This window comes from Atheta coriaria, unplaced genomic scaffold (genome assembly GCF_025399875.1).
Source record: "Atheta coriaria isolate IRGN ID8LTWV9N9 unplaced genomic scaffold, Caltech_Dcor_3.1 hic_scaffold_2_pilon, whole genome shotgun sequence".
Lineage (NCBI taxonomy): Eukaryota > Metazoa > Arthropoda > Insecta > Coleoptera > Staphylinidae > Dalotia > Dalotia coriaria.
In genome coordinates this window covers 705,261-726,069 of record NW_027045444.1, presented here as the reverse complement: position 1 = coordinate 726,069, position 20,809 = coordinate 705,261, and the positions used below count along the sequence as shown (strand labels likewise).

At 29.8% G+C, this 20,809-nt stretch overlaps 2 protein-coding genes and 7 long non-coding RNA genes across 12 annotated transcripts; 7 read left to right on the top strand and 2 right to left on the bottom strand.

Annotated features, from left to right (window-relative positions):
- Positions 1 to 6,605: 6,605 nt before the first annotated feature.
- On the top strand, positions 6,606 to 7,199 carry LOC135803365 (uncharacterized). The gene is made up of 2 exons (XR_010550788.1): positions 6,606 to 6,752; positions 6,989 to 7,199. It is a non-coding gene; the product is annotated as an uncharacterized lncRNA (long non-coding RNA).
- A 262-nt stretch (positions 7,200 to 7,461) lies between these two features.
- LOC135798311 (uncharacterized) lies at positions 7,462 to 7,933 on the top strand. Its single transcript, XR_010549688.1, has 2 exons — positions 7,462 to 7,598; positions 7,667 to 7,933. It is a non-coding gene; the product is annotated as an uncharacterized lncRNA (long non-coding RNA).
- An 862-nt stretch (positions 7,934 to 8,795) lies between these two features.
- LOC135801317 (uncharacterized) lies at positions 8,796 to 9,713 on the top strand. The gene is made up of 3 exons (XR_010550352.1): positions 8,796 to 8,990; positions 9,061 to 9,090; positions 9,544 to 9,713. It is a non-coding gene; the product is annotated as an uncharacterized lncRNA (long non-coding RNA).
- A 452-nt stretch (positions 9,714 to 10,165) lies between these two features.
- Positions 10,166 to 11,220, bottom strand: LOC135799867 (uncharacterized). Of its 4 annotated transcripts, none has more exons than XM_065313116.1 (7): positions 11,068 to 11,220; positions 10,980 to 11,009; positions 10,784 to 10,825; positions 10,655 to 10,687; positions 10,580 to 10,618; positions 10,483 to 10,500; positions 10,166 to 10,400 (listed from the first exon to the last, which is right to left on the bottom strand). In XM_065313116.1, the coding sequence occupies exons 1-7, from the start codon at positions 11,096 to 11,098 to the stop codon at positions 10,225 to 10,227; spliced, it is 369 nt and encodes a 122-aa protein (XP_065169188.1). In that variant the 5' UTR covers positions 11,099 to 11,220; the 3' UTR covers positions 10,166 to 10,224. The 4 variants fall into 4 exon arrangements, with proteins under 4 accessions (XP_065169188.1, XP_065169178.1, XP_065169170.1 ...); XM_065313106.1 differs by having other exon boundaries at positions 10,483 to 10,503; positions 11,068 to 11,198; XM_065313098.1 differs by having other exon boundaries at positions 10,580 to 10,687; positions 11,068 to 11,210.
- Positions 11,221 to 11,321: 101 nt separating this feature from the next.
- LOC135803279 (LIM domain-containing protein A-like) lies at positions 11,322 to 12,914 on the bottom strand. Its single transcript, XM_065316875.1, has 13 exons — positions 12,724 to 12,914; positions 12,629 to 12,655; positions 12,518 to 12,559; positions 12,368 to 12,403; positions 12,216 to 12,287; positions 12,125 to 12,145; positions 11,963 to 12,004; positions 11,854 to 11,895; positions 11,743 to 11,769; positions 11,642 to 11,671; positions 11,502 to 11,561; positions 11,409 to 11,438; positions 11,322 to 11,341 (listed from the first exon to the last, which is right to left on the bottom strand). The coding sequence occupies exons 1-13, from the start codon at positions 12,857 to 12,859 to the stop codon at positions 11,322 to 11,324; spliced, it is 585 nt and encodes a 194-aa protein (XP_065172947.1). The 5' UTR covers positions 12,860 to 12,914.
- A 486-nt stretch (positions 12,915 to 13,400) lies between these two features.
- Positions 13,401 to 13,901, top strand: LOC135800906 (uncharacterized). Its single transcript, XR_010550241.1, has 2 exons — positions 13,401 to 13,589; positions 13,671 to 13,901. It is a non-coding gene; the product is annotated as an uncharacterized lncRNA (long non-coding RNA).
- A 1,803-nt stretch (positions 13,902 to 15,704) lies between these two features.
- Positions 15,705 to 16,222, top strand: LOC135801800 (uncharacterized). Its single transcript, XR_010550445.1, has 2 exons — positions 15,705 to 15,897; positions 15,963 to 16,222. It is a non-coding gene; the product is annotated as an uncharacterized lncRNA (long non-coding RNA).
- Positions 16,223 to 18,197: 1,975 nt separating this feature from the next.
- Positions 18,198 to 19,000, top strand: LOC135801557 (uncharacterized). The gene is made up of 2 exons (XR_010550406.1): positions 18,198 to 18,429; positions 18,778 to 19,000. It is a non-coding gene; the product is annotated as an uncharacterized lncRNA (long non-coding RNA).
- Positions 19,001 to 19,705: 705 nt separating this feature from the next.
- Positions 19,706 to 20,116, top strand: LOC135803414 (uncharacterized). The gene is made up of 2 exons (XR_010550797.1): positions 19,706 to 19,832; positions 19,892 to 20,116. It is a non-coding gene; the product is annotated as an uncharacterized lncRNA (long non-coding RNA).
- The last annotated feature ends 693 nt before the right edge of the window (positions 20,117 to 20,809 follow it).

Below are 20,809 nucleotides of genomic sequence, written 5' to 3'. Positions count from 1 at the left end.
ATTTCCTGAATCCTTGCGCAAACAAGATCTTTTCTCCGGTACGAACCCACCGCTAACAAAAAAAAACGGAAAAACCAACAAGGAGATCGTTATTTCTGTCCGTTGAGGCCAAGCAAAAGGACTATCAGAACTCCATTCACAAGAACCTTCCCATTTCCCACTTTATTATCCTATACATTACATTCATACTAATTTTTATTTATATAAACTTCAATTGTGAAATTTTTAACAATCTCTATTAAAACTTTTCATAAATTAGCATCTGTCATTTAAACTTATGCCGCGGTTGAGAATTCCGAAAACTAATGCTTTGATTATTAGCGCAAAGCTCTCGGACGGGAATAATAGCGACGCGTGGCTGAAAAGCGCAGTTGCGATAAGCTGATTTTCCGAGCGGCCGAAGTTTGGTTTTCTGTCTGCCACGGCTTCCAGTCAACCACTAACGAACATCACAATCATAATTCCCGGCAGGAATAATTCTGGTTTCGAGTAAATTATTCATTAAAAATGGATTTGTTACACATGACATCTTCAAGTTAAATAATGTAATATTTTTATAATGAGCAACTTTAAATCATGATATCATCAAAAGTTATAATGATATCAAAATTTCAAGCTTAAAAAATAAAAAATAAAAAAATATTTTTTTGAATTTTCATCCCTTAATTTTGCACCCTTTAAGTTATTTTTATGCAATAAAAAGTAGCCTATTTTATTTTCCACATTCCAGACTATCTTTACACCAAAATTTATAAAAATTCATTCAGAAGTTTTAGCGTGAAAGCGTCACAAACATTTTCCAAAAAAAAAAATTAAAATAAAAAAATTAATGCACATCATATTTTATTGAATTTGTATATTCACAAATTATTGACCCTTTAAACATGGACATCCACCTTTTCGCAATGGAACCATTGATCGTCTGAAGGGCATAGAAGGGAGGAAGGGGCTGGGTTCTACCCATAATGGACCAACAGCAAATATTCTATAGCTGTGGCTGCTGCTGCTGCTGCTTGCGCTGCTGCTGCTGGATGACGAGCCATGATGATGATGGTAATATCCGTTTGAACCAAGAACTAAAAACACCAGCAAAAAACCAGCAATCACCGAGAATCTCATCTTGACGTTGCAATTGCGACAATTGTACTGTCAAAATACTGCGTGCATAATCTGCATTTATATACACAATTTACAAATTTAATAACCGATAAATATGGTTTGATTAAAATCCAAAATTTGAATTGAATTGTACTCCTTTCATTTTCATGCGTATTATATTTAAATTGAAGTTTGATAACTAGTTGATAGCTTATTACGGAAGTGGTTATTGCTATAAATAGGTAAGCTATTACCAAATTTTAGATTATTCATTATAATAATGGAGTCTGTAATAAATTGTATTCCATTTGTAATCTGAAATCCGCTTTCTCACGTCCGCACAATTCGAGTCGCGAATGCAAATTGCAGATGCATTTGTTGCTCTTGTAGTGAGCGTGCAGAATTAAATGGATTCGATTTGAAATGCGAAACACGACGGATTCCATCGGATTTCGAGATATGTGTACATACACACGGATGTTTATTAGTTTAGAGTTTCATACTGCATTTCATCCGATTATCTCGAACTAATTCTAAGGATAATTTTCAAAATAAACTTTTTTTATTAAATTGTCAATAACTTTTGTTCTAATCAATATTTTTAAATGATTTAAATTATTATTGATTAAGAATAAAATTATAAATCAAAATATGAAAAGTTCACAATTTTATCTCTATTAGTTCCGGAGTTATTCAGGTTTGAAATTGCATGCTGGGCTCCTGATACCTAAATTGATTTAATATGTTTAAACGCGTGTAACTTTTAAACTATTAAAGGTACCAACTTATACAATATCTCATTTTATTACTATTTAAATTATCTTTCATGTGAAAATAAAATATTTTTGTAATCTCTTATCATTTACTGGTAATCCGACTTTGAAATCGATATAAATATTAAAATTAAATTTTCTTCTTTATATTCATGATTTGGTTCCGTGTAATACGTTTGTTTTCATTTCCACGTGCACAAATCACCGTTTTTCAATCAGGACATAAATCCTGGCCGCACATGGGACGAACGGCCTGCCGCACGCCTGCGGTGCAGTTAAGGTGTAACGGGTGCGAGGTGGCGAGATGAAACCGAATCAAACTGAATACCAAATACGCGAATACAACACAATGCATACATACAGCTACACCTCTTCGCGTGCAAATGGAGAAAATTGGAAACATTGACAAAAATGGCGCTGGATCGAACGCAAAGCCAATAGCGAGACAGTGAAAACACTGAAAAAGGTTCAAAAATTCGAATGCCCGGAATAGGAGGTAGCGAGGCGCAGTAGAAAGCGATAAAACGTTGACAGATCTTTTTTTGCAGCGTTCATATTTCACCGCACGTGGCGGCACAGACGTCGGCGTTGGGCTTTCAATTTCGACGCGGGCAGGCCGCGCCATGTTACTCCTGTTACTGCTGTTCGATATTTTCGTCCTGCGTGCCATTCGGGCGTTTCTACCGCATCGACTTTTGCATATTTCATTTGGTATTTGCAGATATACGGAAAAACAGACGTTTTTAAAAAGATTTTTGCTTTTAACATTAATTTTAACTTCTGATAACTGCATAGATAACAACAACCACTACGCCATTTTGTAGAGAATTTAATTCTGTTTTTATATAAAATACTTATATTTGTCACTTATTCAGTTTTATAATTATTAGAAGTTTTCTATAAAAAAAACAATAAAAATAAATGAATAAAAATTTTGTCACTTTAAAGCTCAATAACTTTTTAATAAATAATGATAGCAGCGTGAATATTTTTGTAGGTGATGTGAAATTTAATTACCTTTAAAATGACATATGACTCGTATGCCAACGATGTTAATAACAGGAGTAAAATACAATTTTCTATCATAATGCGTGTTTTAGTGTATTAGGAGACCATAAACTACCGAATTAAACAGCTTATAGCCACAAAACTAATAAACGTAAACACATTAAATTTTTACAACTATATAAGGAATGAAATTGTCTATAAAACGTACTACTCAAACATATTTTAACATTTTTCAACTCTTTACAAAAAAAAAAAAACAATTAAATAACTATTATTGCACTTTAAATCTTCCGATATTCTTCAGGTTAATAATTATTTCCACACTCGTGATAAGACCAAAACTATTGCATTCCCCAAAACACGTAAATATCACGAGTAACTGCTATAAGCGTGAAAATGCTCGTTACATGCCATCGTAACCATAAATGAAACTGCGCGCCTGATACAAAGGCAGCTCAGATGGTGCGGTGCGTCTGCATGAGATTACATGCTCGTATTAGATTTGCGCAAAACTTATGCACAACATGCGCACGTAAATGCTGAAAGTTTTAGTGTGGTGCATGCACGAGTTTCATACCTCTTTGGAATTACCTCCTCATATTCCAAGGAGGTATGTGAAGCACGTGTATATGCTAAGATTACAATAGGTGGTAACATTTTGAGAAATTGCGGGTTAAATATTACAGGTTATGAATAATTAATAATGTTTAGGTAAAAAATTATCGAGGAGGTAAATAACAAATATTTGTGATAACATTATCACTTTTTTAAAAATATCTTAGTGGAATAATAGTAAATTTTATGTTTATGAGTAAAAATCCTTTCATCTGAAAAATTGGTTAGTAATTGGGTAATAAAGTTTTATGTACTCCTGATACATTTTGTAATGTTTTAATTAAACGCGTATAAAATCTCTTTGAATTAAGATATTTAAATAATTCAAACGACATTTGATTAACAGATATATTTTCTAAACGTGTACATAATAATTTTTGAGTTATTATTCTTATCTTTTGTTTTATGCGTTATCAAAATAACTTTTTGTTAAAAATGCCTTTTTTTTACTAAAAATATTAATAACAAATTAATTTAAACAATAAGCATATTAAAATTTTGCCCATATTGTTCTCAATAAAATTCCTTACCAAATGCTGAAAACCTTTTGTTGTTATCACAAACCATTATCCCGTAATCCGCCCTTAAAGTTGCTACAAATTTTAGAATTCCTCGATTAAGACCAAAAGTCGACAATAATTACCAGTAAAACGCGCATTATGACGCCGCCCGGTTGACCGACCACAAGACAAGGGTGTTAATTTCCTTGCGTCACCCTTACCCAACCCCATCAAACCCACCCCTAACTCCAAAAACCCCAGGCGACACTTTCAAACCCAATTTTCACACAAACAACACAGTTACACAAAGCAGTTACAGCTGGAAATAGGCCAACAAATACAAATAAAATAAAAACAGGATACGAACAGTACGAGGCAACAAAATGAGCAAAAAATACACTCCGGTCAGAAATAGCCATCCCTCGAGAATTGGAAGAAAGCAAACAAACCTTAAGTTGTGAGAAAAAAATAATGCGCCAACGAAGAGGTAGCCAGAGAGATAGAACAACAGTGGACGAGGAGGTAAAATGGTCAAAAGCGGCGCCAAATGGACAGCGAAATGCTTGTTTAGTGGTCCCTGGCGGGACGAGCGGGTCGACATGGCAAACGGCATCGCTTAAGATGCGGTCGGCGCGAGTGACAGGGCAACAGAACAAAGGGACTAGAAAATGTCAACGCGTAAAACATCGACGCAAATCGCACATTAATCATTATTAATTAACTTATCTACTTCCAATCACATCCTGAAACATTATCCGTCGTTTAAAAAAAGTATCAGGGACGCAGAAATAACAAAAAAGATTGAAGAGTTTTCTAGGGTCATTATTTATTAAAATAAGGTCATAAATGTCAAAGAGGACAAAAAAATTTGTTTTATTTCATATTGACTCGAATCTATGTTTTTGCATTGGAGGATTTTCCGTGCATTTTTTGCGATTGTTGAATTTTCTCAAGTTTTCCGCGCTGCAAACGTTTTATTGCACCACTCGTCCGCTTTGAGTTGCAGCGTGTTTCCTTGTTTCGCTGCGCGTTTGAGACTTTGATAAAAGTCCCGGGGCTTGCACGACGCGGCAATTTATGCTTTTCCCGCGGCGGAAAATGCGCAGAAATTGCGATAAATTTCACTTAAACTTGGGCGGAGCGCTGTTGAAAACTGAAATAACCGCAAATTATTGCTGGATATCGCTTGCCATTGCAAAAATTATTTTTTTGTTGTACTATGTTTGCCTAGGAGGTAAATGGGTGCAATGTATCAAAAATATATGATTTATATATATTTGATAGTTGATTATTTTCTTGTTTTCGGTATATTTAGGTAAAAATCATTTTTTCTTTCTTTCACGTTTAAAACACAAATTTTTCTACGGTTTTTAGACAAAAAAAAGTGATACTTTATTCATGGACGGTGAAAACGGTGACTAAAGTACTTTAGTCACGGGTTTTAGTCATGGGGTTAGGACTGCGCTTGCGTTTTTATTGAAAAAATAGCAAAAACATTATGTGGCTAATCGTTGTTATACACTCGATTGATTAAATGCTCACTACACTTGCTTTTAATCAAACTCGTGACTAAAACTAATTTTCAGCCACTTGATAAATTAATACACATCTATTATTTGTGATCGATAAATCCTAATTTTTAGGGTCCAATCTTTGGGTCCATCCACACACAAAACAAAATTAAAATTATAATTTAGAGTTTGATAAAGGTTCGTGTAAGAAAGGTTGCCTATGTTTGGCAACATAACCTCTATCCTGAGCTCCTACTACTTTTAATTTATTATCCTTCGTGGTCCCAAAATCTTATCAGGTGGATTTGGGTGTTTAAAAAATTATTACATGTTCGCCGTAGGCATCTATTACACGCGTCATAAACTTTAATATGGAAGCGTAAAGCAAACAAAAGGTGTATTTATACCTACTTTGGTTTTAATTCATTTTTATCATGTTGTGATATAATTTTTTGTTTATGTGAAATTAATGGGGAAATCAGTAATAACATTAATAAAATTGAAATGTGCCAAAATACATTTGGGCATTTGCATGGTTATTTTATATTCCTTAATTAATATTAATATTATAAACACAAAAATATCTTTTTTGTTTGTTTGTTGCACTTTCACGCTTAAACTATGGATCTGATTGTTATGAAATTTTGTACACATATTCTTAAAGATATTGCTAAAAATATTTAGCATTTTTTAAAATAGTATATTAAGTATCAAGTGCGCTAAACGACACTTTTACCATGTTTACCAATGGTTACACAATTTTTTCTACTTCAACTTTATTTACCCACTACCGAAAGTACTTTAGTCACGATTTTGGCGGTCTGTTATTAAAGTACTACTTTTTGCACCTAAAAACTGTGCGCTTTAAAAATAGAAGTAAAAAAATATTATTTTCTTCAAAAATTTCTATCAATATCAAATTTAATGCTTCATTTATGAAGAATTAATGTACTGTTGCTATTGTGCATCTCACGTGCCATTAATTTTTACTTTGCTAAAAACTGATTTATTGTTTTTCCTTAAAATCAAGCATCGCCTACATGAAAATTTCTTGTACAAATATATCTTCTGCCACCGACTAAGTACCATTCGCAGTTGACACCAAATCTTCTCCGAGAAAACAACAAAGATGAATTCCTCCATTGTTTTTTTGGCTCTTGCCATGTGTGTTGCCTTCGTCGCAGCTGAAACCTACGACTACACCAATGAAAATGGTGACGATTGTGTCTGCAGCATCTCTTTACCAGGTAACATAAATTAAAATTAAATTTATTAATAATATATTGAGTATCAAATAAGTTAAATAGGAATTTTTGGTACGAGATTATTTAATTGAGTTTTTAACAACATTTAGCACTTAAAACTCCAACCCGTGACTAAAGTCAGTGAATAAAGTACTTTAGTCACGGTTTTGGCTGTTTTGTTTAAAATATCACTTTTTGCCTCTTAAAACAAAAATTTTATTATAATTATTACTATTTAGCTCCTGGTTGTGATACTGATGTCCTCCCTTCCGAAGAAATCGCTAGCCATGAAGGTGTACCAGGAGTTCGCAAAGGTTTCTCTACCCATCATGCATCGTTCTATGTTGGTTCCCGCCACCGTAAAGGAAACATTCGTAGTGTAACCTACCCAAGATACTTGTAATCAAAACAGCATCTACAGAATAAATTAATAAATTTTAGTCGGAATTATTTTTGTTTTATTTTATTTTTATTTCTAATTTTTTTTAAATTCTCCATAATAAATTGTAATTTAATTTCCTACTATAAAAAAACCAGTTAACAATTTATTATTATTTATAATTAATAAGTACTCTTATAAAGATATCCTATCAGACTTGATTTAAAATAGAACAAAGCCAATTGATTGCGTTTCTTCTTTGGGATTACGCTCGCCCACGCCATGACTTTTAGTATATAAAGTTATTAATTCTGACTTTGTGACTGAGTTTGTAATTATTTGATGAATTTTATAATAGATAATGAAAGGAACAGTTATTTTTATTCTGTGTTTGATGTGTGTTACTTCTGGGGTGATTGCTGGATTTATTTCTTTTGGGGCTAATGAATATACTGGGAATATATTACCAGGTATTATAAATATTAAATGTAATATGAAAATTGAAATATTTTGTATTGAATAATTGCTTATTTTGTAGGATGTATGGATCAAAGAAAAAGGCGTGTGGACAGAATTCAGCTTAGTCCTCCTCGCAAATTAGAAATCATACCAATGAGGAAATCTATTACTATGCTTCAACCGGTATTTAACCGGAGGATATGTTAATGAAGAATTTTTGAATATGAAGTGATTTGGTGTTTTAGATTATGTTAATTGATATAAAAAAATTATTTTGATGTATTTGATTTTAAAACTGCAGAATTTGATTTTTCTTTTTAATAAAATTAAAGTAAAATGTTTAAAATTCTTAAAATTTTTGGGATAAAATCCAAGATTTTCCAAATTTTAGTAGGTTTAATTAACAATCAGCTTAATTTTACAATAATTTGTTATTGTTTTGGCCCAAAAGAAGGATTTATGATAGATTTTTCGGTGTTTTTATATTCAATCACCGATTTTTTTAAATACGACATTAATTTCGAAATAAACCGGTATATCGATATCACAATGGCAGTATCAAGAGAACAGATAACCTAAAAACATTTTTCGTTAATTTTTTCATTCATTTTATATTAATTAATAAGTCTTTTAATTTTTTTTTAGATTTTAAGTCTTTTAAGCCCATAATAATTAATGTGTCCTTCACGAAACGCAAAATCCCGTTTTTCTTGGTTCTTAAAAAAATTACTTTACTGCGCCATTATTTTCATGAGTAAAATTCCACCTACATAAAAATACTTGAAATATTTACGTATTATCTGGAACGCCTGCCAATTTAATGGTAAAATTGATTAAATTTTATTATCTGATTATATTTTATTGCAACGCTTAAACAAATTTGCACTTAAACAACATGAAATATATTAATAATTTTTTAAATTTATTTATTAAAAAATTATACGTGATTTTCTGGATTTACAACTTTGTTTATTAGAAGTATTCAACATTGAAAGTAATAAAAACATGAAATATTAAATTCATGCATTTTCATGCTACTAATCCAAAATTTTACACCTCGTAATAATTCCACTTTTTAAGTATTTAAAATTTTTATGTCGGTGATAATCTGCATCAGATGCGCATCATATTACCTATTAAACATTATGCACCACGAAATTATATTTTGATAATTTGCAGTATAAATACATCGGAAAGTTATATGAAATATTCACAGTTTACTCAACTTTCCTCCAAGTTGCTTAGCCTACCAACAATCATGAAGTTCTTAGTAGTTCTTGTTTTGGCTTTTGTTTATGCATCAGCTTCGTCAACCACCTACAGGTACACCAACAGGAATGGCGACCGTTGTATTTGTGGTTTCACTGCACCTGCAGCCACCGAAATTGCAACTCCAACACAAGGTAGAAATATTATATATAGTTAAATATCTACATTTAAAAATCTATTTTTTATAATATGATATAATTTCAGAAGATGATATAGTTGACGAAGGAGCCGCAGGTAATATTTAAATTAGTTTTTTATTCCATTTTTATTTCCATCGATTTTTGCACTGTTTTGAGACTCAAAAAGTGATATTTTATACACAAACGGTCTTAGCCGTGTCTAAAGTACTTTAGTCATGGGCTTTAGTCACGGGGTGGAGTTTGCGCCTGTGCATTTGCCTATGGTGTAGTACAAGTCCATATAAAATGCAATTTTTGAAGATTTAAAATGCAAAAATTCAAATACAAAAACCAAAAGGTAGAAATACAGTAATAAAAGTTGAAAAATATCGTAAGCTTCACGTGACTAAACGTTGTTAAACACACGATTGATAAAGCGCTTGCTACACTTGCTTTTAATCAATCTCGTGACAAAAACTCCCATTAAGCCATTTCATACTTTATATATTGTTATTACTTGGTACGTAATAATATATTAACATTTCATGGTATACTGTGATATTTCTAGAAGAACAACACCCAGCAGAAATTGTTTGCCCCGAAGTAGGGGTTAAACCCAAACAAGAAACTCGTCGCAATGTTTTAAGCTCTATTTCGAGGCGCCTTTATTTAGGCTGAGCTTAATGCGCAAACTGTCAACCAAATCCAGATTTGAAATAAATCGATTCAAGCTCTAAATATCTGTTTATTTTTAATTTATATTTTATTTTCAGTACCATATAAAAAATGTAATTTTTACATTTCTACAGTATCTATAGACTTCTGGCAATTTTCTAAGTGATTTTGTTTGTTTGTGACGCTTTCACGCCAAAACCACTAAACCAATATTGATAAACTTTAGAATAAAAATCTTTTAGACAACAGAAAAGCAAATAAGATAGTTTTTATTGCAAAAATATAATTAGAAAAGGGTTAAAAAGGGATAAAAGTTTATATGGAGATTTTATCATAGTTATAGTGATATAATTCAACCCGAGATGGTGTTAACGTGTATAATTCCCATTTTTTTTATAAACAAAATTAAAAATTTAAAAGTTTTTGGGATCATTTTTAAAAAATAAAAAAAAAGATAAAAATAAAAGATAAAGATTTGAAATGAAGCTGGATCAGAACATAATGATTACATATACTTAATCAATATATTTTGCATTTATTTCAACATGTTTGCACATAAATCAATTGTATACATTTACGAACAGTGTGGAACCTTGGCCGGCAATAAGTGCTCTGGCATTACAACAACATGATCTCCAATTTGTTCAAAATCAATCGGTGGCCTGTCCTCAGAAATGTAGGCGTCACGCTCTTCGGAAGCATCACTTGGAATCATTGGAACTTCAACTGGAGTGTGAACTGGACAGCAAGCTGGTAAGTTCACAACATCAAAGAGATTTAAGATTCAATTGAATATTGCACACATTCTATATCTTAATGAGAAATAGTTTACCTGGTTTATGAACAGGAGCTTCTAAAACAAATTAATAATCAATAGTTATAGTTAAGAAATATTGGTAGTTTCATGCATAATATGGTACAAAACTTACGTTGATGTTCATGACCTGCTGCATCAATTATAATTGGCTCTTCTTCAGAAGACTCATAATCAATTATAATTGGCTGTTCTTCAGAAGACTGATAATCAATTTCAGGGTCTAAAAATGTTTTATAAATTTTGAATATACATAAAAATTATTTTTGTTAATCAAATTAAATATTACTGATAACTGATAACTGATATTTGTACTTACTCATAACTTCAGCCAATTCAGATAGATCAAGCTCGGGTTCTTCTAAAATATCAAGTTAACATAAATAAATGTAAATAATTTAAAAAATGTGGTACATGTGGAACATTATGTTCTTTAAAAAAATAAATTTAAATACAAATTTTTACTTTTGTTTACTTGCGATTTGCAAATTAATTAATTTAAAGAGTTGTTTTACCTGGTTGAGTTTCATGAATCATATTGTACACTAAAATAAATATATTTTAATAATATTAATAATAGTTTAAATAAAAAATAATTTTTACCTGGAATTTCTGCAGGCTTTACTAAAACCATAAAATTAATTTATAGATTATTACTGTTACTATTCTTCAATTTAAAAAATACTTACTTGATATTCTTGATACTCATTTGATTTTACAACTTTTGAATATATTCTGATTTATACTTACTAAATGTATATTTAAATTAATGATAATTAGATATTTACCAAAATCAGCTAATGGAAAAAAAATAAATTTGTATATTATTACAGTTCAAAAACGTTATTAATTTATAACTACTTACGTGTATGATCGACTAAAATAAAAATAAATAGTTTTTAAGTTATTATTTTTTGTTCTTCTATATAAAAAAAAGAACTTACCGGGTTCAACTTCTTCAAATGATCCTGAACCTGCATAATAAATTGATTTAAATTAATAACTTAGCTAAAATTAATAATTATTTTATTTTTTACTTGGAGCAGAATAGTGAGGCTCTTCTATTTTTTGTATTCCTGGATGTTGAATAAATGGCTCTGGTTGTGAAAATTCAGAATATATTCGTAGATTAAATTAAAGATAATAAAATAAATATTTTTGATAGAAATATTTTTACCTTCAGGATGATTTTGGTATACTTGGTAAACTAATAAAAAATTATAAAAATAAATAATAATTATTAATAGAAATTCAACAAAAAAATTAATTAATTTTTACCTTGTTCCTGATGCCCTGAGTGAGAAACTATTTAAAAAATAATAAATTATTACATATAATATAATATAATGTTTATTAATTATAATGAATATTTAAAAATATATATCTTACTCGAAACTTCAGGTTCCTCATAAATTGGGTCGTCTAGTTGAACTGATAAATAAATAACAAAATAAATATATTAAATCATATTTAATACTTTTCAAACAAATATTCTTACCATAAACTTCTGGTTCTGGGTGAACTTGGTGTTCATGATGAACTGATAAATAAAAATAATTACTCCTAATATAATGTTATTTAGAATTAAATATTTAAAGATTGTAAAACTTTAAAATATATTGCAATAATTTTTCATTTAAAAAACAAAAATATATTTTACCTGGTTCATGAACAGACGGTTCTATAACAAAATAATTAATTTATAGTTTTAAAATATTGTTCGTTTCATGCATTTATTTAACAAAACTTACGTTGGTGTACATGACCTGCAGCATCAATTACAGATTGTTGTTCTTCAGAAGACTGGAAATCTATTTCAGGGTCTAAAAATTTATTCAAGATTTAAAAGCAAAATTTAAAACAATATTGATGATATTTTAATATTAATTATAAAAATTCATACATTCAACTTCAGCTCCTTGATGACCTGGGTGTGAAACTATAAAAATATAAATAATATAAATAATTATTGATGAAATAATGCTACTAATAATTAATAATTAAGGTATTCTTCAAAATATATTCGTGGATTAATTAAAATTACTATTCTTACTCAAAACTTCAGGTTCCTGATGAATTGGGTATTCTGGTTCAACTAACAAATAAATATAAAAATAAACATTTTAATATCTTTTAATATTTTTTTAAAATTAATTATTTTTACCTTGCCCATAATGTCCTGGATGAGAAACTATTAAAAATATAAAAACACAATAAAATAATTAATAACATAATATTATTGATAATCATTATTCTTACCTTCTGGTATCGTATGTTTTGGCATCCCTCGACAGGAGCAACGATGACCATCTTCATTAATTAACTCATAAACACCCAAACCATCCGTGCCAACAAACGCGACGAAAGCCACGATAAAACCCACAAAAATGCGCATAATTCTTGTTTTTGTTAACAAAACACTGACCAAACTAAAAGTACTCCATCTTAGATATACCCTTATATATAATTAAATTCACTATGTAGGCGATGTTAGTATAAGCAACTCAGACAATGCCGTAATTGTTTATTGTATAAAAAAATAGTTTATAGCGCGTGTAATTAAAAAAACAAGAAACAGCTCTATCAAAAATAAATCATCATAAAATTTATGTCTTTATAAATAAAAAATTTATTTTCCAAAAGCATATAATATTTTAATGTTGTAAAAATGACGCAAATAAATTTTTATTAGTTTTATACGTAAATCATTAACTATAGTCCCGAATCAAATATTAATGTCGCAAATTATCTTTAATATAAAACAATTATAGGGCACAATCTTATCAATTATAATTTTTCCTACATGCTATTTTGCATGTAGCAATACAACATGCATCATAAAATTCATCATTGAATTTAAGTCAATAAAATCGTTTTTAATTCGTATTAAGCTTGTAATACCCACGCAGAAATTACACTATAAATACTGAATAAATTTTAGGTAGAAACATTCAGAGTTTAATCAACCTTGTTTGATCTGACATTATTAATCATGAAGTTCTTCGCTGTTCTCCTCTTGGCTTTTGCTGCCGCCTCAGCAACAACTATGGAAGCATATAAGTACACCAACCGCAATGGTGATCAATGTGTTTGTGTGGCTCCTCCTCCAGAACTTGAAGAACCAGGTATTATGATTGCTTTTTTTATGAAATATTTTAAAATTTTATTTTTTATGTTTTTTTTTGTTTTGTTTTTTTCTTTCTAAGAAATAATTCCTAATATTCCTGATGAGATTGCTGACGTTGGTTGTGCTCCTGATGCCAGTGTTGCTGAAACGTTGATTGCTCGCAAACAAAATCTCGAAGAATTGCTCGAACAATTGCGCAAACACCAGCGCAAACACCTGCGCAAACACCATCTCTAAACTCTAAACGTTTTGATGCAATGATATCTGAAAATCTGAATCTGAGATTTGAAATAAATCGATTTAAACTTTATTTACTTGTTTTATTTTATTTAAGAAATTTATCCAAAACAAGTATATCTATAATGATTTGTTTACTCACGGACGGCCATGGCCGTGACTAAAGTATTTGATTTGTTGTGTGCAAACAAAATTTGAAATTTTAAACAGAAAGTTTAAATACAAAAATTTAAACGTGGAAATAAAGTGAAAGATGAATAAATATCGTTAGCATTGCGTGGCTAAACGCTGTTAAATACTCGATTGATTAAATGTCGTGGCTAAAACGCCGTTTAGTGCACTTGATACTAATAATACTAATAATGAACAATAATTATATAAAATATTTTAATTACTTATTGCAATTTAATAGCAAAATTTATTATTAATAAAAATTAAGTTATCCAATATCATTTTTATTTGCTTTTTGTCATATTTAACAATTTACAAGTACGCCCACTCATGTTGTGAGTGTGAAATGATAAACCTCAAAAGTTACTTGAGGCTAAGACAGAAAAAAAGCAAATTCTACACTACATAAACCACAAAACAAATAAATAAATTTTTGAGGTGTGAAATCATCTTGAACTTGATTCAATTACAATTGTTCTTGCGTCTTGAGACAATCTTATCAGTTTAAAGTTATGATTATATATGATTGTCGTGTCACAATTTTAAATACTTGTGCTATAAACTTGATTTATTGTTTATATATAAATCAAAATATGTTTTTATTAATTTTTTGATGTGTTATACACACAACACCTACTTAAAAATAAACACTATAAATAAATAATAAATATATCTGAGCTTTTAATTAAAATATTCTGAATTTGCTTATTATTTTGTTTGATTCATCAGAAATGTTTTGAAACAAATTTTACTATTTTTCTTTTATAATTTAGTTTGGAGATCAAATATGAATGAAAATATAAACCACAAAATAAATTTTTTAAATTTTATATTTCCCAATTTTTAATTTTGGACATTTTTCCAATGTATAAAAGACAAGCTTTAACCCGCGGCGTCGCTCGCGAATATCTAAAATAATGAAGTTGCTTCCGTACGCGTCGGTAGTCACAGAAGAAGTAACAATGAAGTAGAATGGCGGGAAGTTTAAAATGGCTGAAAGTATAGTCTATGGAAGTATAGTGTACAGTCTCCATAGTGTAGTCAATTGGATTTGATGTTGACGTAGCTGCCGGTAATACAGTGTGATAATACAGTGTGATGGTACTATAGTACTTAGGTTTGAGCTTCATTGCTGGAATGCTAGATGGCGTTAAAGTAGTCAAATAGCCAGATGCAGAGGTATTATTGGCTAAACAATTTCTTTATTTTATTTAAAAAATATTTTTTTATTAAATAAAAAGTAGCCTATAACCATTCGGGGACCACTAAGAATATGTGTACAAATTTTCATGATGATCGGTTGAGTAGTTTTTGCGTGAATGTGGAACAAACATCAGGACTTTCGTATTTATAATATTAGTAGGGATAAATAAGAAATTAAAAAAAAATAAAAACGTTTTCTTTTGATTTTTTTTTTGTATTTTAAATAATGTTTTATGTTTATTATTTATTAATTCAGTTAATTCATAAGACGGAAGTTATAAAATAGTTTAATATCAAGATAAAAATATCTTGAGTGACTTTTGTTGAATTCAACTCAATTCATAAAGTCATAAAAGCATGAAAATCAATTTCACAGTTTCCAAAATTCTACAACCTTAAAACTATAAAAAACCAAATAAAAATTTTACACATTCGTTCCAACCATAATTTCTTGATAATAAATATACGCACCATAAACAAATATCTTGACACCTACCTTAAAAACTGCGTATAAATAGCAAAATTTCTCAATTTGTGACAATAAACAACCATGAAAGTTTTTACCATATTCTTTTTGGCTTTAGCCATGTGCATCGCCTGCACAACTTGTGACGGTATTAGCCAGTACCACTTTACCAACCGCATGGGTGACTCATGTCTCTGTACTAAGCTCACAGGAAACCATAATGAACCAGGTACATATTAATAGATACAATAATCTAAAACTCTTGAAATTTAATTTTTAATTTTTTATGTTTAGAAAATGGTTGTGTTTCCGATGATGAACGTCAAGTTGAAGATATGTCTGTTCTGACATCTGCAAACTATATGGATCCTGAACGTGCTGATTATAGTCTTCAGTCTAATTATGGGACTTACCCAAACAAACCAAAACCAACTGGATCCAGGCGTTACTATTACTACTATGGCTAATATGTGAAAGTATATATCGATTACATCTGTATCTGTACAAATGTAATGAGATTCTTTGTGAATAAATAATCAATGAGCAATAACAAATTCAATTAAATTATTTTTTTACTTTTATATCAATTATCTTTGCAAATTTTTCCATTTAACATTTAAAAATATATAATAAGCTATAACAAAAAAAAGAATCGCAAAATCTGTTGGTAAGCGCATAACTCAACAACGCCTAGACCAATCTGGCCAATTCATTTTTTAAAATGTTCGTTAAAGTTCAAGGATGGTTTTTACACCGAGAAAAATTTGAATAATTTCCGGGAAAATCCTAAAGACAGCCTTTTGATACAGGATAAAATTTGGCATTGTGATTCAATCATAGTTATAGTTAAATAGTTGAATCCGAGATGGCGCGCTGAAGTGCATTATTAGCAATTCTTTATATAATTAATTTCTTCAAAATAAAATTGCGAATTTTATTGATAGCATTGACACATACTATGTCTAGAACAAGGGAGTAAAAACAAATCACATTTTAATCAAACAATACCGGGACGAAGTCGTGGGTAAAAACTAGTTAAACATAAACTTAACTTTTTTATTATATTTTTATTTCATTTATTTTTTATTTTATTGTATACTTAATAAACGATAAGTAATTAATTATTTATATATATTTAATGATGAGTATTAGTTATATAATTAATTCAGCGGAAGAATTTATTAATCACAAAACCCGAACCATGACTACAATATAAAAATATATGCTTAATAATTACAAGGGGCATTAACTATTGTTTATTTATTTATAACAATGGAAATGTATTGGGCATTTATCCGTAACTCGACGCATAGTATTATACACCCACATTGAAAAGGCATCAATAAAAAAATATGCAAAAGTAAACAAAATAAAAGTTGTTTTTTTTTGCTTGAATAATTATTTAAATTTTCTGGATACATGAGAACGAGATATTTAAATTTATACATTATTCAAAAATTGTTTTTGTTACTCCATTTATAATTCAATAACCGCTGAACCAATTTTTATGATTTTTATATTTTTGGATTTGTCTTTGTCTTTAAAGAGATAATCCCTACTAATATTATAAATGCGAAAGGCCTGATGTTTGTTACACTTTCACGCAAAAACTGCTTAACCGTTCATCATGAAAATTTGTACACATATTCTTAGTGGTCCCCGAATGGTTATAGGCTACTTTTTATTTAATAAAAAAATTATTTTTTAAATAAAATAAAGAAATTGTTTAGCCAATAATACCTCTGTATCTGTCTATTTGACTACTTTAACGCCATCTAGCATTCCAGCAATGAAGTTCAAACCTAAGTACTATAGTACCATCACACTGTATTATCACACTGTATTACCGACAGCTACGTCAACATCAAATCCAATTGACTACACTATGGAGACTGTTCACTATACTTCCATAGACTATACTTTCAGCCATTTTAAACTTCCCGCCATTCTACTTCATTGTTACTTCTTCTGTGGCTACAGACGCGTACGGAAGCAACTTCATTATTTTAGATATTCGCGAGCGAAGCCGCGGGTTAAGCTAGTAGTATAATAGTAATTCAATTATTGATGGCGCTAAAGTAGAAACTCACGATTGTGCATAAAAAAAATCAAAAATCTCGAAAATTTTTGCAAAAAAAAACCTGCGGTATAAATGGCACCCTTTGCTTACCATTATTCAATATTTTAAATTCAATTTTTAAAATTTACTTTACTGAAACTTTATAATTTTTGTGTAATGTTTGTTATCTCAGCAAAAATTATAATTTTACCAAAACACCAATAAATTTTCTTTTACAACTTTACTGCATCACTGCAATTTAAAAAACATGGCCATTAATGATCCCACTACAAAATCGGATATTCCATACTTCGTAAACCAATTTTAATGAACCGAATCATCACAATCGTAAATTCATTACTGTTTATAAAGAACACAATCTTATCAAACATTTTAAGCCAAAACAAAGTTTAAAGCTCTATAAACTTAATTTATTGGTCGCAAATCAAAATTCATTGACACATCTAGTATTCATTTGCGTCCGACCTGAAAATAAGCAGTATAAATACATCTGTAATTTTTTATCGAAAATCTACAGTTTGCTGTTCAACCAAGATACAATCATGCAGCTTTTCGCCGTTTTCATTTTGGCTATTGCCTCTGCTTCAGCCTCTGACTACTATTTCCACACGAACGGAAATGGTGACAAATGCACCTGCTTTTACCCTGCAGATCCTGAAAGGAGGGTAAATATTCGTTCAGGTAATTCCAATATTCATAAAATTTTTCTAAAATATTTAATCGTCAGTTTTTCTATGGTTCTGAGACACAAACAATTTTATTTATACACAAATGGTATGAAAGTACTTTAGTCACGGGTTTTAGTCACGAAATGGAGTAAATACAAAAACCACAATCTTGAATTAAAGTGAAAGTAAAAATATCAGCGTATGCATCACATGGTTTAACGTTATTAAACACTCGTTTGATTAAACGCTTGTTACACTCACTCTTAATTAATCCCGTGGTTAAAATGTTGTTTAGCACACTTGATGTTTAATGTACTATTATGTAACTTAAAATAATTTTACATATAATGTTAAATTATAGAGGAAGCAGATCCAGACATTGATATCGGTAAGCATGAAATACCTGAGACTCAAAGGAAACATCAACGCAAATCAAGCCTTGCCTACCGTCAAAACAACCCCCGTGTGACTGCTAAATTCCGTAAACAACAATTTGCTTACGGTCCTCTTGCCTTGCTGTAACAATAGACGCGAATAAAATCTTAATTTGAATTGACTTCCAATAATAATCCAATAATGTTAAACTGTTTTTTTTTGCTTTAAAATTGTATTTGTTATTATTGCACATAACCTAACCTTGTTTCCAATCATATACCTTAAATAATGCATATGAAAACATGAAAACAAACATTCTTATCTTGTTTGAGTTTTGTTGCATTTCCATAACTGATTATTGATAATAATACGTATTTTATTCAGATTAATATTTCACATGATTGTGTTTTATACACTAAAACATCTCATATTCACAATATAAGCAAAATTTTCCAAAATATATTAAATACAAATGTATGTTTGTGACGCTTTCACGCAAAAATCACTAAAGTTATTTTGATAAATTTTGGAATACTCATAGTCTGGATTTAGCAAAAGCAAATAAGCTAGTTTTTGTTGCAAAAATATAACTTAAAAGGCATATAATTAAGAATTAAAATGAATATAGAAGTTTACTTATAGTTAAAATCATTTATAGGCAATTTTCATGTTTTTGTAAGTTGTCTAAACTAATTTTAATCTCTTTTTTTAATTGTTCTTATATCAGAATAGCTATAAAATTATTGTAGTGATTAAATTGCAAAATATGAATATAAAACACATCATTAATTTTTATGCCTTTTTTATGCTATGCATCACTTCTTTACATCGTACGTATCTGATACACCCACATTCTTCAAAAAATGACTATAAATACAAAATTTATTTTTAAAAACATTATTTATGTTTTTTCCAATGAAAGTATTATGAAGTTATATATTCCTTTATTTTTGGCAATTGCCATTATTATTGTTTCAATCTGTATGCAACCTGCATGCAGCAAAAAAGTAAAAATAAGAAATTTTCGAAAACAAGAAATTGGTGGAAAATATAATTTCAAAATTTGGTAATTTTTGTGTTTATTATAATTATATTTTTAGCGAATTCAAGTGAATTTAACGTGGAAGAACCAGTAGTGACAGAAAAACCAAAACATGCATATACACCAAAAGTAAGTAAACGGCCAATGAAGTCAAAAAAGCCAAAAAAGCCAAAAAAGCCAAAGAAACCAGAAAGATCACGAGGATAAAAAAGATAAAGATTAAATAAACAATAACAGCAGTGTAAAATTATACATTAATTAAAAATAATTCAAAAAATACAAAGTAGCACAAGTATTTTTTTTATAATTAAGTTCTTAAAATAAATTAGGAGTGTTTTTATTTATTTTTATATTTTTTATGTTTTTATATTATTTCTGTTTTGAAACACAAAAGTAGTATTTTACACACGGCCGTGACTAAAGTACTTTAGTCACCGACTTTAGTCACGGGGCGGATCATGCACTTGCACATTTATCAACTAATTTCTAATTTTTTTCCAAAAAAAAATTGCAATTTATAATAACACGTCAAATCTTAGCTCCAAACAAATATCCCCACAGATTCCTAATTTCGACTTTGAGATTTACCTAAAACACCAAAATTAAACTTCAATTCTATCTGCAAACTCTAGTTACACACACGCTTTTCCCTTGCACAAAGCTCAGATCGTCGTAATCCTTTTCTGCATCACAAGCCGCACCTCGAGCAGAGTGCAGCAGACGTTATGACTAATCTCGTCCGTGAGCCTGCTCGCAAATCCTTTCTTCCAGGTCACCGCACGTCTGCAGGACCTCCACATATCTATACCTAAATATATATATATACATACATATATTACCGCTCACCTACAGTATAGACATGAGGGATTATACGCTCGCAGACATATGCAGACGTAGACGTAAGAGCGTAATGTATGTCCTGGGCAGGATACAGGATATATTCTGGATGTAGTTTGTAGTATATCTCGATACGCGA